Source organism: Protopterus annectens, chromosome 11.part0 (genome assembly GCF_019279795.1).
Source record: "Protopterus annectens isolate FY-2018-M chromosome 11.part0, PAN1.0, whole genome shotgun sequence".
NCBI classification, from domain to species: Eukaryota; Metazoa; Chordata; order Ceratodontiformes; family Protopteridae; genus Protopterus; species Protopterus annectens.
The window spans coordinates 216,568,853-216,587,447 of record NC_056745.1 but is presented as its reverse complement, the minus strand read 5'-3'; the positions used below and the strand labels follow the sequence as shown (position 1 = coordinate 216,587,447).

At 39.6% G+C, this 18,595-nt stretch overlaps 1 protein-coding gene across 1 annotated transcript in view; it reads left to right on the top strand.

The window, feature by feature from the left end:
* VEZT (vezatin, adherens junctions transmembrane protein) overlaps positions 1-18,014 on the top strand; it is a gene marked incomplete in the record, with an annotated part of 850,549 nt that extends 832,535 nt beyond the window's left edge. Inside the window, 1 exon segment of the mRNA XM_044087638.1 lies at positions 15,193-18,014. Coding sequence (XP_043943573.1) covers positions 15,193-15,740 — 548 coding nt within the window.
* Between the last annotated feature and the right edge of the window lie 581 nt (positions 18,015-18,595).

Here is an 18,595-nt window from a genome sequence, read left to right as displayed (position 1 = left end):
CAATTGCTACACTGCCTCAGGATGTCCATGTCTGTCATGCTGGCCACAGAGATGTTGGGAAACTGCCCGTCCATGATAGCAGGTTCTTACTGTACGTTTTATTAGGGAAGAGAATGGGTTAATTTGACAGGACTGTGCTTGTGGCACAAAGACTACAAGAGAAGCATATACCTTGTGTAGGCTAAGGTTGATCAATAAGGCAGTGCTGCTCTCTGTGTCAAAGGAAAAATATACTTTAAAAATTATCAAAACACGGTAGGTTCAGGTTAAGGCACTTTAATCTTGCAGCAAGGAGACAAAAATGTGCTAATACAGAGTTTGTCTAACTAGAAACAGGAAATGCTTACATTTTTGTACACTTTCTAATAAGACATTGCCTACCAAGCTGACGTAGTGAATCACAAGTTTTGTCATCATCATTTATTAATTGCTTTCATAAAATTCTGCTGATTTATCAATTTTTGTGAGAAACTTCCTAGGGAAAACAACGTGGCCTTGGCTATCACCGGTTAGATACATGCAATGTTACCATTCAAGGTACTATGGCTAATTCAAGCACAAAGCAAGCAGTTCATTTCTCTAACAATCCTTTGTCTACACTATCTCTAAACTTCTGCAGCTGCACATGTTCTCATACTTCGAACAGAGCTGATTGTTTAAGATCATTACATTTACAGGCTATAGCATTGTTCATTCATTCTCTCCTGACCTAACAGAGAACCACCTGCTTCTCAAGTACATTTCCAAAGGGCATAAACATGAATATTGCTGTGCTAGCAATTACTAGGTCAGAGGGCATCTTGCAAGTTTCAGAAAGCACACTGCAGTTTCAAAAAGCATCTTTTCAGTCTCATATGAAACTCAACTATATATAAAACAGTGCATATAAAATAGAATGAAAAATGTGTTAACTTATTTGGTTTCTAATTAGCATTAAGCATACACACATTAATACATATTTTCCTGTAATTTTCCCCCCCTGTTAATACTTTTTAATTCTATTTTCAAAAAGAATAAACAGTTTGCTTCTTTTCCTTACCTCTTCCATTCAGGATTTGCAGTTAAGAAAGTCATTCAGTTTAAAACTTTATGAAAGTGTTTCACATTCTAACAGTTCTTCAAATTCAGTACTTTGGTACATAGTCTCAGAAACTGATATATCTATAAATTCTTTGATTAATTTTTTCATGCAGGGGATACCACAACAAATACAAGCTCCTATCAGGAGCAAACCCACACAAATAGCAATCAAGATCTTCATTAGGATGGAACCCCCCCCCCAAACATATTCTGGAAAAAGTCCGTTAGAGGGTTTGGGCTTGGCTTGGTCATGGCCGACACTTGCTGTATCACCTCAAGGTGGTCATTTATTTCGTGCTGATGATCTGGTATATACGCACAGCACTCTTCTTTGAGTAAAGCGCACGTACCACCCCTCGCCACTAGGGTGAAGTCAAGAGCCATTCGGTTCTGGAGCACTACAGTTCTCATAGCATTCAGTTCATCAGTTATCAGTTCAAGAGCAGAGAAAGTTGCATTACTCATTACTTCGAGAAGTTTAGACAGTTTTCGCAGCTCCCAAATCAATTTAACTGCGCCATATGCAGGTAATATGCCTGCCCACGATATGACAGCATCACTCAAGTCCATGTGCATCAGTTTGGTACCCACGGTATGATGGTCTTTCCAGCCCGCCTCGATCTGTCACACTGGATTTTCAGGCTTTTTAACAGCTTTCTTGGCCACATCTCGGATATTTCGAATATTTCCCTGAGGCAAGACTGCAGTGTGTTGTATGGCCGGGACCAGGTACCTCAAAAAACAACTGCCGGACCAATTCTCAGGTAACCATTTATATGCCTTTTTACCACACACAAAATAACAGTCCTCTACCTTATTAGTTACTTTGTTACGAAATGGCTGCCCTGCATGAAACATTTTCCTATCTGTTACAGATAACTGTTTAAAAAAATACAGGATTACGTTGCACTTGGTCAATAGTCTTATGCATATGGACTCAGGAAATGTCATAATTTGAACTACAAGTTCCACCCATTTTGTTTGCTTTAGTATAACATTTATAATGTACAGTCACATTACACTTGCTCCAGCCCACTTGAATTGTGTCATTCTAATAAAAACATACAATTCCCTTTTGTGTCGCAGGCAAATACAGTGCTACCTTATCATATGCTTTAATAGATACTGTGTCATAAACCAGATTTTCCCAGGTCTCATTGACCCCTAGGGGGATAGCAGTCATTAATAACCCCCCGTATGCTGTTGGTATGGCTGTGCAGATCCAGCAGTTTGAAACATTAAAAGTCTCAGCATACACACGTGTAATTACCTGATAAGTGTTAAAGTTTGGGTGCCAGTCTATGTTCGGTTCATCACGTTTAATCAGTTCAACTTTTGTGGCAGGAAAAAGGAAAGGCCACAACAAATATAACTATGTTATCAGTATGGTTACCAAAATAATCATGCAAGTTTTCTGAGGTTGTTCAGTGTCTCTATTTGCTCTATACCTGGTCATTTTGTTCTCGTTGTACAACGGTAAGAAGGCATTTGTCCAGTTCAAAGTTCTTAACCAGTTTACAGTGTGTCAAATGAATCCAGGATGCTCACTCCGCGACCTTGACTGCAGTGGGTGTCGACAGTAGTACCTGGTACGGCCCTTCCCACTTTGGAGAACTCCAGTTTTTTTCTCTTCACTATCTTCACCCAGACCTAGGTGCCTGGGGCTACTGCTGCTTCTGATGGTTTTGTTTGCTCTTTATCTGAAACAGAATTTAACTGCAAAAGTTTGTTATTCAAAAATCGCCTCATATACCCTGCAAGTGAACTGTCAGCCTCCTGCTCTGCAGACATGAGAGGTTTCCATTGAGGTGTATAATATGCCCTCCCAAACAGAACTTCAAAAGGAGTCAACCCTTTTGCATTTGGAACAGTTCTCATGCTCAACAGTGCCAGAGGTAAACAGTGCACCCAGTTCTTTTGTGTCAAACTAATCAATTTTCTAAGTTTATTCTTCAACACCCCATTATGCCTCTCTACTAATCCTGCAGATCGGGGGTGATATGCACAATGGTTGGATTTTTAGTTGGAAAAGCTTCCACCCATTTGGAAAACATATCTATAATGACAAGGCAGTACTTTTTATTTTCGCATTTGTTCAGTTCTATAAAATCCATACAAATAGTATGAAATGGATACGGTGGTATAGGGAAACTCCCTTGCTTAGGTTTCAATGCCCCTTGTGCATGATGCTTGTTACAAACATGGCATGCTGCACAAAAATTTTTTGTGTAGTTTGTAAATCCATATGTTGTTAAACACCCGATTCACTAACTGTCCCATCCCCCCTGTTGAGACATGGCTCTGCCCATGGCTCAACAAAGCTGCATATCTAAACAAGTTAGATGGTAAGATTGGTTTCTTTTCTTTGGAGATGTACAGTCCCTTCTCAAGGATTGCTCCTCGTTTTATCCACTTTTGTTTTTCTACATTTGTAGTAGGTGTCTGCATTGTTTTTAACATTTCTAAATCTAAAATCTCAGATGGTTGTAATTCTTCACTCAAAAGAAAAACTTCTGAAGCTGCTTGTTTTGCAGCTGTATCAGCCCTCGCATTACCTTTTGAAATTCTATCCTGTTGCTTGGTATGAGCTACGCATTTGCAAATAGCTACTTTCTGAGGTAACTGAATAGAGTCTAACAGATCTAACATAAATTGCGCATGGTTAATTGGTTTACCAGTAGATGTTATCATTTCTCTATTTTTCCACTGCTGCGCAAAAACATGTACAGTAGAAAAAGCATACTGACTGTCGGTAAAAATGTTTACTTTCTTACCTTTTGCTAAGGTACATGCCCTTGTCATTGCAATCAATTCTGCTGCTTGTGCAGATAAGTTGTGTGGTAAAGACTTTGCTTCTAAAATCTCGGTATCAGAAACTACTGCATACCCCACTAGATTCTGTCCTGTAGGACCCCTTCTGCACGAGCCATCCACATAGTATGTCACCTCGGCATCATCCAAGGGAACATCTGTAAGGTCTTTTCTGGGTAGTGTCTTTTGCTCAATCTCCTGTAGGCAGCAGTGTGGTTTGCCATCTTCAGGGGTTGGGAGCAAGGTTGACGGATTCAAAGTTGTGCATCGTTCAATTGTTATATGAGGTTGGCTCAACAGTATAGTCATACAGGAAAGATGTCTAGCAGGAGAAAGATATGCTACTTTGTCTTGCAGTAAAATAATCACGACTGCATGAGGCACTCTCAATGTGAGAGGGTGGAACAATACTACTGAGGCTGAAGCCTGCACTGCCATTGCGGCTGCGACTACTGCTTGTACACAGTGGGGCAAGGATCGCGCCACTGGGTCTAACTGTGATAAATAGTAAGCTATGGGGCGTTTTGTCCCCATGCTGTTGTGTTAACACTGATATCATATAACCTTGCTTACAGTCTATAGTTTGGAAAAATCGCTTATGCTAGTTTGGTAATCCTAAAACTAAGGAAGGAGCTATCAGTTGTTTCAGTTTGCAGAAAGCTGATTCTGCTTCTGATGTCCACTGTAATAAATCCTGTGCTGCCATCGGCTTTTTGAATATCAAATTAGTCAGTGGAGCAGACTCCAAAGCATAGTTTGGTATCCAACTCCGACAAAAGTTAGTAGTTCCCAGGAAGGACATCATTTCCTTCTTGGTAGTTGGTCTAGGTGCTTGTAATATTGCTGTTTTTCTGTCATCATCCAATATTCTGCCTTCTTTGGATATTACATATCCCAGGTATTTAACCTGTTTTTTTCCAAAGTTGCAGTTTGTTTTTGTTTACCTTGTGTCCTTGAGTAGCAAAAAATTGTAATAATGCTATGGTATCCTCTCTGCATTCTTGCTGGCTGGGGGCTGCCAGCAGAATGTCGTCTACATAAAGTAAAATCTGACTACCTTTTGGTGGGATAAATCCCGCCAGGTTACTTGCCATTTCTTGTGCGAATATTGTTGGACTTTCACAATATCCCTGTGGTAGTCTCGTATATGTATACTGTTTCCCCTGAAATGTAAATGCAAACCAGTGTTGGCTATCTGGGTGTATCGGTATTGAGAAAAATGCATTGCTAATGTCTACCACAGAAAAATACTTCTGTTGAGGTTTCAAATCATTCAATAAAGTGTGTGGATCTGGCACTGTTGGTGCCCTGGGTATAACTGCGTCATTTACAGCTTGTAAATCTTGGACCATACTCCATTCCCTGTTTGCTTTCCTAACAGGAAATAAGGGTGTGTTACACGGTGAATCAGGAGATTCTATTAAGACTCCTTCCTTAAGTAAAGCTGCTATTATAGGTTTGAGTCCTATTTCTGCATCCTTCCTTAAGGGATACAATCTTTTTTGAGGTCTAAATGCTGATTTTGGCATAATAGTCACTGGTCCTGCTGTACGAATAAGTCCTACATCTGATTTGCCTGTTGACCAGAGAGTCTCTGGTATGCCTCGTAAGGCTTTTTCCTCTTCCTCTAGTAAGAGTACTACACATCTGTCCTCACTTACCTGTGAGTGCACAACTGGGTGTGTCTGTGTTATCCAATTCAATTTCTGTTTTTGTACCCCTTGTTCAGAGAGTTCTAACTGTCTGTTTTTCCCACCTTGTGACTTTTTCTCCTAGGTCTGCCCATTTCAAATTTCTATCTTTAGTTAAGCTTACATGTGGTAATCGATTAGATTTGTAAAGAGCTAAGAATTCCTGGGGCAATGAACAGCTTACTACACTGTTTCCTAGTACAAATTTCGTAAAACTAACCTATTAGCATGGTTTTTAAACAATTCTTGCTCATATTCTTTATCAGGTCCTGGTCTGTTACAGTAATATAGAGTACAATGCAACAAATACTGTTTGTGTCAAGGGAGGGGGATTTACTGATGGCTGCGTTCATCAGTTCTTCTGTTACTGCCCCTGGACCAGTCGTAACTAAGTCCTGGCTGTACCAATAAAATGTTTCACCCTCCGGTCGCACTACAAAAGTATCCATTTGTCGCTGTGCTTCCATACCCTGCATAGTTGGAACTACGGCTATGCCAAATATCTGCATTAAGTGTCTGCCCAAGAGATTCACTGGCCATTTTGCAGAAACAACAATTTTGCTTTTCTAGGTCATTCCTGAAACCGAGTCAGTTATTGCTATGTTGTGGGAGAGTGGTTCCCGATACAGCTGTCCATTAGCTGCTTTCACTAATATGTAGTCTAGTGATTCTGAATTTTCTGGTAGTTTGGAAGGATGTATCAGGGTCCATGAAGCCCCTGAGTCGCACAGAAATTTGACTTCCCTCCCCTCTACCAGAAGCGCAACTTCCGGTTTTGTGTCTGCTAAGTAGAGCTCTAAGCTCAATAATGCCAAGTCTAAAATTTCATTTTCTTCATCATCTATGAATTCATGTACATCCTCTATCCCTTCTGTCACATCCTCTACCCTTGCTACCACATTTGCATTTGTCTTTTCCTGTTCATTTTCATCCAGTGATTCTTGACTATCATATAGTCATTCCTCACCCTCCTTATCTTCCGTGGTTACCTTCTTATTTAGCCTGCAATCCCTTGCCAAATGTCCCTTTTTCCCGCATTTGAAACATTCACCCCTTTTCTTTCTCTCTTCAAAGTCTTCTGATAGTTTATCAGATTGTTTGTTTCCCCTGTGTATTTTTCTTACCCTTCTTCCCAGTTTGTACTACAAAGACTTCTGACCTGTCTTCTACTGCAAATACTTGAGTTTTCTTTTTCTTTTTGCTATTAAAATGTCTTGCCTATTCAAGTAATGACTGCAGTCTACTTGTACGATAATTTACCATGTGCTTTGTAATAAAGCTGCTAATGGGCGCAATACTGCCTTTTAAGAATGCATTCTTTAGCTGTTGCTCATATGGGGACTCATGTGCTTTGATCTTCTGGTACCTGAATTCCACAATGGTTATTAAAACATTCTAATAATCTGGCATAATATCTATCAATACTTTCACCTTCTTGTTGTATGCATTGATTAACGCAAGTCCAATCAGCCCTAGGCTTCCATTTCTCAGAGATTCGGTCCGTCAGACCTTTCACTCTGTTGTCCAGTTCTGCATTACTATGTGGGAGTGGTCTAAGCTCTGCATCACGGGGATTCCAGTTGCCACTGATCATGTGCCAATCTGGACCTACAATTTGTCTAACTACTTTTTGTACTTCTCCATTCAAATGGTAACTTAACCTCATGCCCTGTAAGTCTTCTAAGAATTTTCTAAAATTAACTTTTGGATGGGGAATTCCCTCTGTGGCTTTTCGGATGTCTTCCGGTGTCCACGGTCTATATGCTAGAAGAGTCTGATCCTGTCCTGCCTGTGGATTTGGTACTTCTATGAGTGGACATATCTCTTCCTCCCTCATAGCTTGTGAATTTCTATTTACTTCATATAATTTAATATCCCCTCTCAAATTGCGTGTTCGAGACCTGGTCTCGTTAGGATCCCTGACAAACGGTTTTGATTTTGTAGGAACAGCTGGGTATAGCGGAGGTGGATCAGCTTGTCCACCTGCTTCATATTCCAGTAAAGGATGCGGAGGGGCTGTCGCTATTACCAAGTTATTATCTTCTTTATCTAAAAACATTGCTTTTGAATTTTTAATCTTTTGTTCCCTGCGATTTGCTTCCTCAAGCCACCTGTGTGCCTGAGGGACTCCTAATTGCCGTTGCTTTTTTAGCTGACCTTTCGCGTCTGTTTTAAGTTGTCTAACAAGTTTAATAAGTGAAGATTTATCTAAATTACCATCAAATTTGTATTTATCAACCCATTTTGTATAATACTTAACATTATCGGCACGCTGTAGTTGCATGTATTTCGTGTTTTCGGTTAGGGGCGGGTCTCAGGAACTTTTCGTGCACTGATTTCCCATGTTGCCTTAACTAAGTTAAAAATTGTTACGTAACCCTTTTTATCACATGGTACCACGATTTTACACCTTTTCACAGTTTATCTAGAATAACTGTCTACCTGTTCTGTTTCCCTGATCTATGACAAGACAGCAATCTTTTTGTCCCTGATCTGCACATGCAAATCTCCCTGACAAAACAATTCTGTAACAAGTCCCTGATCTAAAACAGAAAAAAGGTAAATTCCTCCTTACCTGACCCTCTGTGAGTTGATCCACTGGAACGTTGACTCGTCCTCCAATCCCAGATCAGAAACAGTGGCTGACTTCTTTCGAACGACAATTCAGTCGGAGGTCTTTCAAAACAGAAGAGCCGATGTGGCCGCTTCTCCGTACGGGTACATGCCACTGGGCCCAATTCTGACCTAGGCCTAGAGTGAAAGGTACTTTCCGGTCCGAAGGACCAAACTGTGAAAGGAAAAATATACTTTAAAAATGATCAAAACATGGTAGGTTCAGGTTAAGGCACTTTAATCTTGCAGCAAGGAGACATAAACGTGCTAATACAGAGTTTGTCTAGCTAGAAACAGGAAATGCTTACATTTTTATACACTTTCTAATAAGACATTGCCTACCAAGCTGCCGTAGTGAATCACAAGTTTTGTCATCATCATTTACTAATAATTGCTTTCATAAAATTCTGCTGATTTATCAATTTTTGTGAGAAACTTCCTAAGGAAAACAACGTGCCTTGGCTACCACCGGTTAGATACATGCAATGTTACCATTCAAGGTACTATGGCTAATTCAAGCACAAAGCAAGCAGTTCATTTCTCTAACAATCCTTTGTCTACACCATCTCTAAACTTCTGCAGCTGCACATGTTCTCATACTTCGAACAGAGCTGATTGTTTAAGATCATTACATTTACAGGATATAGCATTGTTCATTCATTCTCTCCTGACCTAGCAGATAACCACCTGCTTCTCAAGTACATTTCCAAAAGGCATAAACATGAATATTGCTGTGCTAGCAATTACTAGGTCAGAGGGCATCTTGCAAGTTTCAGAAAGCACACTGCAGTTTCAAAAAGCATCTTTTCAGTCTCATATGAAACTCAATTATATATAAAACAGTGCATATAAAATACAATGAAAAACGTGTTAACTTATTTGGTTTCTAATTAGCATTAAGCATATACACATTAATATATATTTTCCTGACAGTGTGCAACTGAGTTGCTCCTAGAGCAGCAGAGAAGCTTGGAATGGTTTCACTGATGGTTCTAAGCTAACTATCAATTTGTAAAGCAAATAATAAGGCTTTCACCAACAATCCTCAACTTAGGTTTGATCAATACACTTCTGCCACAAGGGTGTAGAAAAACACCTCCTTAATGTAGAATAGCTGGTTTGGAGCCTAGGTGCAACAAGACCACACAAATTACCTATAACACAGAGTTACAGTGTAATTAATATGGTGCAATTAACTACTTAAAGCAGTAGTAGACAGTACTTTTTTTTTTGTTTTTGTTTTTTTGCTATAAAGTTTAAGCTTAAGAAACTGCTAAAGTATAGTCACAGTATTTAAGAAAACTGCAAAAAAAACTTATTTTTGTCTTTTCAGCAGTGGAGTGCCCCAGGTGAAAGCATATTCTCAGCAATCGGTAGCAAAGTCACCAAACAATGATCAGCTTTGTGTATCTCTGCCAAAGTCTAAATACGAGCAAAGAAAAACGAGTTTTAAGCTAACTACCAATCAGAAAAGTGCACAGTAAGCCTTCCATCAGCAGTCCCCAACTCAGACAAGTTAGATCAGCACATTTCTGTCAGAAACATGCAGAAAAATGTAGTCTGCAATATCCCTACAACCAACAGATGCAGTGTAATACAGTGCAAAGCAGCAACAGACAGTACAGTTTTTTTTAACTGCTGAAGTACAGTCACAGTATACAAGAGAAGTGCAGAAAAATACCTAGAGCCCTTGTTTGCGTTTTCCATCTCAGATCAACCAGGTAAACACCTACTGCCACTAGATGAATAATCCCAGCCCTCTTGATGTAAAAGTACAGTAAAGTAGCGTCCTGTGTCAGGCTGTGTGAAATAGTACCACAATCAAACTTTGAGATACAAAATGTTACCACAAACAAACTTAAAGATGTGGATGCAGCAGTGTACTTTAAACAGCTTATAAAAGTGTGATTGTGCAATAAAAGTACTTCGCTTTGTATAAATAAGCCAAGAGCCGCTCAGTTATACAGAATTTACAAATGCACTAAAAATGAGGTACGCTTATTAGTAAGTCCTCCAGCCAATAAAACTATATGCAGAAATGTTAACCGTTTTCCCAACCTAAACAGACCAGGCTAATCTACCAGTGCACCAGATGGAAAGCACATTGACCTCTTGATGTAAAAACTAGTGCTTGCTAGAGTGCAAAAATACACTACTTTATCCACCAGCTAGCTAAATAATGAATTCATATCAAGTAAATCAGTAGAACAGACAATAAGAGGCAAAGTGCACTTTTTCAATATAAGTACAAGGAAAGGCAAATTAATACAAGATATTAACAGTAGTGTAGAAAGGGAGGAGCTTATTAAGCTCAATTTACAGTAGGGGTGGGCAGTTTAAAATCACCAGGTTTAAAAAGCAGCTCAACAAATTTGAGGGTGAGTGGAAAAACCTAGCAGTAATCAAAATGAGTAATATGCTGTCTTTAATTCAGAGGGAGACAGTATCAGAATGAACAATTAAGCTTTGTTCTGTAAAGTACGACTCCATTCATTGTCTCTGTTAACCTGGAAATACTTTCTTGAAGCCTGGATTTTAATGTCATTAACATATTACAGTAAGAAGACAACAGTCTCTCATTTAATGGAAAGAATTGTACATTAAGAATAGCAAAATGCTGCAAAGGGGGCTTGTAGATCTTACTGCAGAAAACTTGATGAAGGGTCAAAGAACACTGTAGTCTTTGACTGCATTATCTATTTCATTTGTGCTTTGTGCAGATCTTAGATTCCGTAAGTGGTTGCATGTAATGATACCAGAATACTTCCCTACAAAAGTAGCTAAGACATAAGTAATGTGGTGGAGCAATTCTGGTACTGCTTCCTCATAAATAATGTGGTGGAGCAATTCTGGTAATGCTTCCTCATAAAAAAAAGTCATGTACAAGACCCAAAACACCTAAAGGTATGTATAGCTGAAGGCGTTACAACAGCACATTTATGTACATACACACAACATACACAAGTGCATTTCACTGCACGGAAGACTCAAGTTTGACAGCAGAGTGAACCACTTAGGAAAGTCATTAAAAACCCTCTCTCGAGTGGTGGAGACATTGAAAAGAGGAAACTCAAGAGATCAAGAGTGTTTGTGGGTGAAGTAAAGTCTGAGTTTGGGTTTTTAATGCTGAAACTTTTAGATATACCAGAATTTTCAGAATTAGCAGTGGCAGTGTTCATGTTTGCAGGTTATAGTTAGGGCTAGGGAAGGGGACAGATTTATTGTGTGCTGTGATGTTTGATGTGTGTGTCCGAATGTTTTGTGCAGTGGTAGTGTTACGGAAAGCATTTTTCCTAAGGTAAAGAGTACATCTGTGATTAAGGGCAGGTTTGGGGTTAGCACAAATAAATATGGTGGTGTAGGGGCAACCCCGTCTGTAACACTACCGCTGTTCAGACAGTGTATCTGAAGTTGGTGGTAGGGTTCTAGCTAACCAATTGCAAAAGGAAACTGTTCCCATTTTGTGACCAGGTGTGTGCATCTGTTGCTTTTTTTTGTTTTTGTTTTTCTTTAGATCATATTTTCAAAGTGCTACCATCAAAGATCTGTGATTCGATGCTTCATCACTTTCCTATTTCAACATAAACTGTGTGTATGTATGTATTTGTGAGTGAATATGTGTGTGTGTGTGTGTATATATATATATATATATATATATATATATATATATATATATATATATATATATATATATATATATATATATATATATATATACACACACACACACACACACACACACACACACACACACACTTAAATTGCATTCAGTCCTTGTTGTGAACTTTGTGCCTAAGCATTGTAACTAGTTGTGTTAGGCTTTCATTCACTTCCCTTAACAGATCAGGCACAGTTTGAATATCTACAAAAAACATATATAGACAGCTATTGTCATATCTGAACTGCATAACTTTCTATAATTTCTTCTTTCTCTAGCTGGAGTGCAAGTCACTAAGTGACAAGAATACCATATTACAATTGTACTTAAAATAGATATTCCTCTAGGCATCACAGAGAGAGAACTGGTCATCTGAAAGAAACTACAAGTTTAACAAGTACAGTGTGAGTTCGCAACTGTAGAGTTTGGTTAAATCCATGAATACTTGTCTGTTTTGGTGCAATGATGACTAACTATAATGGTGTTCCTTGGAGAATGGGGCATTCTGTAGGCCACAAGCGATTGTTTTCCAGTGAAATGTGAATTGCATATACATATAAATGTTTATATATATATATATATATATATATATATATATATATATATATATAGGTCCACTTTTATTTTTAAATCCTGAAATACCAAAATCTTGAGTTTTGAGATACCGAACTCAAAACATCGAGATTTCAGAATCTCAAAATTTAAAACTGGGCCCCAAAAAAAAAAAACCCACACCTACTTAAGTATACCAACTCCAAGATTGCGCTACAGCACCTGTTGCACTTACCGTTCTCTTCACTGTAGCACAATCTCAGAGATGGTATATTTAAGTAGTGGGGTGTGGGAGGGCAGGAGAGCTTGCCCCCCTGGAAACGCATTATTTTAGGGGTGGGTTTTTTTTGGTCCAGTTTTAAATTTCAAGATACCGAAATCTTGATGTTTTGAGCAGTATCTCAAAACTCAAGATTTTGGTATTTCGGTATTTAAAAAGGGAAGGCATCCCTGATCAGTATTAGCAAAAAACTACGGGCACTTATAAAATCATCTAAGGCCAGCTTCGAGAGAAAAATTGCACAGGACACTAAGGATAATCACAAGGCTTTCTTTAGTTATGTTAGGAACCTGGGTGGGAATTCCCAGATATGCTCAGAATTAGTCCAAAATGACAAAAAATACACCAAACCCACAGACATTGCCAACATCCTAGCTGACAGGTTCAGAGCAAACTTCTCCCCCCCTCCCCACCAAAAGGGCAAATATCTATCCCAGCAGAGTGCTGCCCCCCTGACATCTCAGATGCTCAGGTAAGAGCTGCCCTTTCCAAAGCAAAAGACACAGCATCAATGGGACCAGACGGTGTCCCGGGTTGCGTCCTACATGAACTCCAAGAAGAGCTAAACCCAAACATAAAACTACTGTTCAATCTCAACCTTACTGCAGGATATGTACCCAAAGAGTGGCGTACAGCAACAGTGGTCCCTCTCCACAAAGGTGGTGCCTCAACGGATCCTGGAAACTATCGCCCCATAAGCCTGACTAGCTTGGTCTGCAAAGCTATGGAAAGGATCATCATGGACCTCATAAATAAAGATATTGGGGACCTACAGACACTGGATCCTACCCAGTTCGGCTTTAAGGGTAGATCCTGCCTCTTAAACCTGGTTGATTTCTTTGAAACAGTCACCAAGGCCATTGACGAGGGGAAGGTGGTCCACACAACCTACCTGGACCTCGCAAATGCCTTCGATACAATACCCCACTCTGGCATTATAGATAAGCTTACCAGCTTAAATATAAACCCCTATGTCACTAGATGGGTTGCAAACTGGCTCAAGGACAGAACCCACATGGTTAGAATTGCTGGAGCCATGTCAGACTCCAAACCAGTTACAAGTGGCGTCCCACAAGGCTCCGTCCTGGGACCTCTCTTGTTCGGCATATATTTCTCGGAGGTACAGGCCAACACAGAAGGACTGTGGCTGACCAAGTTCGCAGATGACTGCAAACTGGGCGCCATAATAGACTCTCCAGCCGACACAAGCATCCTCCAAAAGGGCCTCATAGAAACAGACAACTGGTGCCAGAGCCATGGCCTCAAGCTAAACGCCAAAAAGTGTATAGTCATCCCCTTTGGCAAAAACAAAGTGCCCACAAATTACCACATAGGTGGTAATCCATTAAGTACAGAAGAAGTAATTAGGGACCTGGAGATCCAAGTTGATAGCAATCTCTCATTTGACAACCATGTGGCCAAAGTGGTTAGAAAAACATTTTATATAGCCCACCTAATCATGAAGGGATTCACATCTAGATCAGGGGAGGCCATCGTGCCTCTTTACTCATCCCTCATCAGGCCCATAATTGAGTACAATGCCCCTTTTGGGATGTACCTTACCAGACACCTGCAGCAACTGGAAAGACCCCAAAAGTACCTCACCAAGAGGATCAAAGGGCTCAAACAGATGCCATATGCTGCACGGTTAAAGAAACTCCAGCTATACTCAGTGGCATACCGCCTGCTCAGAGGCGATCTGTGCCTGACGTATAAAGCCATGTCCAACCCGGAATTAATGGACATGCTGCACCTCAGAAAATCCAAATCCCATCGAGCTATGCGCTCGAGAGACTTGAACCTCAGCACTGAAATAAATAGGACATGCTGAAGGGACAGTTTCATAACCCAGAGGGTCCCTTCACTCTGGAATAAAATTCCAGTCCAGGTTAGGCAGAGTCCCTCATTGACTGTCTTCAAGAGGAATCTTGATGAGTGGATGGGAGATCGTAGGTTTACCCTGGGTATCACTTCTGTGTCACTGTTAGACAGAGGCACAGTATACTAACCTCGAAAAAGGGCATAGCAAAATTAATTTAAAATGGGTGACGAAAGCCAAACACACTCTGGCTAGGCTTATAAATGCCCTAGGGCAGATAGCCTAGTATGAACCTATGAATATATATATATATATATATATATATATATATATATATATATATATATATATATATATAGAGAGAGAGAGAGATGAATAAAAATGGATAAATACATATGTATGTGGCTATGTATAACACGACTGATATTCTTTTCTGTGAGTAAGTTTTATAACCAGGTTAAATGGTTTCATGATAGGCTTTCAGTATCTTACATTTCAGCTATGATGATGTATAGGTGCAACTGTGCTTTATTCTGTTAATCTCTGCACATGGGTACTAACATTTTCATGACTAAGCAGAACTGACTGTGTGTCAGACTTTACAAGTTGTATTTACAGGTAATGTTGCTGTTATATTTAGCTTGTTCTTAAAGCAACTAATGTGGGACATTTCTTTTTGTTTTTATAGCTTGTTTAAAACCTGTGTCACCAGTTGAAAGTGTGGGGTCTCCTTGTGCCTCAGAAATAGCCCTAGAGTCAGATGCAGTTAACCAGGACCATAACTGCATCCCTGAGGATGAAGGCAGCTATGAGACAAATGCTGCATCATCTGTCAGCTCCTTAAGGACAGAGTACATTTCAGAATGCTGTGCGGTGGATGGAAATAGAGAGACTACGTTTCAGGCTTCATGGTATGGTGATGTAGAAGAGAACACAAATAATCAGTTTGGAGGTGTACAGGAAGAGAGAGTTAGAGCAGATGATGGGACTGACTCTTTGCAGACCGCTTTCATTGGTGCAGCACAGACCTCTGTCAAACAGAGACTTACTGAACTTCATGGTTCAGCATGTTTTGACTTTTCCTCAGCACTTGCTGCTCAAGTTGCTGCTCGATCATACTCATTTGGTACCATGCACCAAGAACAGACATTTGGTGATAGTGATGACAGTAACAGTGAAGCAGAGGAGGATTCTGACAGTGACAACACATTCAGAAGAAAACTAAAAGAAGAATAAGGAAGACAGAGGCCACATTGTGACTTCATAGTAAGAAAAGTATCAATAAGTGATGCAAGTTGTAATGGGAGGGTAGAAGTACTCTGCAAGGTGATACTGTGGGACCTTGTCATTTTACAGCTGAGATGCAACCATCCAACTTAAATGAGTGCTGATACTTTTCCCCTGAAGTGCTGCTACTTCTACTTGTTTATAGGGCTTCATCATACCTCATGACCCTGTGACTTACTCTTAATGTCATATACACTAAAAATGTGTCCGGTATGTAGTTCCTTCAAGTTAGTGGTTTGCTTTAGCCTAACATTTCAAAAGTTAAACATCCTTGGTATGCTGCAGGTTAAACGGTAGTGCAGAGATGCAGCTGCCATTTCTAATTTTGCCTGTCACTTGTACTAACTGGAAATATTTTTAATATTTTATATATTTATTTATTAAACTGTGTAAAATATGTGGAAAGTGTTCTAAAGAAATATACTGAATGTATTGTTAAAACAGCTGATTTGTGTTGCTGCTGTTAGTAAATCAGCTTACTTAAATAATGTACACTTTACTTTTGTCAGCTGTGTTAGTAGTAATGTTTGAAAATCCACCCAGTATGCCAAGCTGTTGAGAATTCAGGAAATATCCTTCTAGTCCCAGAGCAGATAGTAAATCTGCCCCTCTTCTTGCTCATCCATCTGTAAAGTGCCACATGATGTTTTTCGGTCTGATTTTCTTGCAAATATCTTGTGTGGCTCTTGAGCAGAAGGTTCTGTACACTGTTACACCTGTCCAGAGGTAGTCATTGCCATTTTCCATGTGGCAGGTTTGATGAAGTAAACAAATTTCATGATTTCAGAGCCCCAGGAGCTTGCTAGTTAGCCATGTCTGCTCCCTACTTTGGTGAGAACAAGGTGGTAGTTGTCACTTACATCTAATGAGATAGCATTTTTTTTTTAATTTTCTACTTTTTAATTTGTCCCACAGTTATGAACATATAGTACCATCTGGAGCATGCAACACACACATCCCAACACGTAATGAACTGTGTTGAACTGTTCCATCGCTGATTTTTGTGTTTCCTATCCACTGCACCCCTCCTAATAGATGCCACTCCAGTGGCAGTTAACTGCCACACCCATCTCAGAAGAGTGTCAGGCATTAACTGCTCACCCCTCACACACACACACACACACACACACACACACACACACACACACCTGTGACTGGTGATCTGGTACTTGAACTCTCTACAAACATGGACCACAGAGTTGCTGTGACCGTTCTTTTTCCCTACCTCAGGCTAGACATGCACTAAACATTTTTTCAACGCTGTTCTCATTTTGTCTGGTAGCATTGATTTCATTTCCAAAACAGAGGTGTAGATCAGATGTTAGCTTATGAGCTTATTTCTAATCTGGCAGGTAACACTAGAAATGTACATAATTCCATGGCCTGACTGAATATGAGAATCTGTTTTACAAGACTGAGTTTTTTTTTTATATGAAAAGACCAGCAGAACTGACTTCCAGAATCCATTGTGGTTTTTCATCCTTATTACTCATCCAGCTGAATGAATGCTGGAAAGGTTTCCCCTCTGCGATACTGAAGAATAATAGCAAGAGAAGTTCACAAGCTGTGAAAGGATCTGTGTGTGCACTGTATGTTGCATTCTTTTACATTCTTCCAACTCCACACTGTTGTTTAAACTTTTAATCAGTATCAGTCCACGTATTGCAGTCTTGTTTTTTTCACATCACTGCTTCATATTTCCTCGTGGTGACTAGAGAAGTGGTTGTAATAGCTTGGTAGTTAAGAAATGCTTCCCATCAGCAGTCAGGTTCTGTAAGCATTGCCTGTGGAAGAGGGGGGTAATTTAGTTTGATATATTTAAACCAGTTCCATATTTCACAAGTGTAGTTCTGGCTGTGGCACAGCATTCAGTTAGTTTAGTCATCTTTTCAGATGATATAGTGGGGTACGTTTAATAGAAATGCATGATTTTGCAGGGTAAACCATACCCACTGCAATTGCGAAAATAAAAAAATGGACTTTTTATTTATTTTTATTTCACCTAGTGGTTCACTGAGTAAGCCAGCTGTGGACAGAATTGGCACCTCTGGAGCACTGTCTGGTTTAATAACTTAGCTGCTCAGAGTCACTTACTGGGTGAATGCAAGTGGAAGAAGTCAGACCCAGTACCCTAAGGACAAGAATCAACTCATAAACCTTTCAGAGCTTTAGTCCTCTGCACTAAGAAATGTAGAATAAAAGCTCACTCTTGCAAAATTAAAAGTTACAGTTGTTTCTTACTATGTCATTTTGTTTCAGATGCAAAATAATGGTTCTCTGCAGCTTTCTACAGGAAACTTGAATATTTTTTTTTTTTTTTTTACTATAGTATCTCAGGACATGAGAGCATTTGACATTATTTACTTCCACGTAATCCAGCTGCTCAAATATGTAATAGTTTACATGAAGACACACAGGAGGTAAACCTACATTCAACCTTGGAGTTCCTGGGATTCCAGAACACTGTACACTTTTAATGTTAGGACTTAACCCAACAAGAGGATGGGAGGAAAAATACAAAGCAGCCTTGTGAAGATGGATTGACACGCAGCTTAAGTCTGTGCTGCATCTTTGCACATGGGACAGAAGGGCCCATACTGGCAGTCAGTAATGCTTTGAGTTTTTTTTTGCATTATCATTGTATCTTGCAGCCTCAAAGTACTTCACTGTTCTGTAAAAGGCAGAAATGGGAAATAGTTGCTCACATAATAACTAAGGAGTTAATATTGTTGCTTTAAAAAAGAATGGGGTTATATGGCCTGTACAAGACTTGCAGTACTTTTAGAAATTGTTTCCAAATGTTT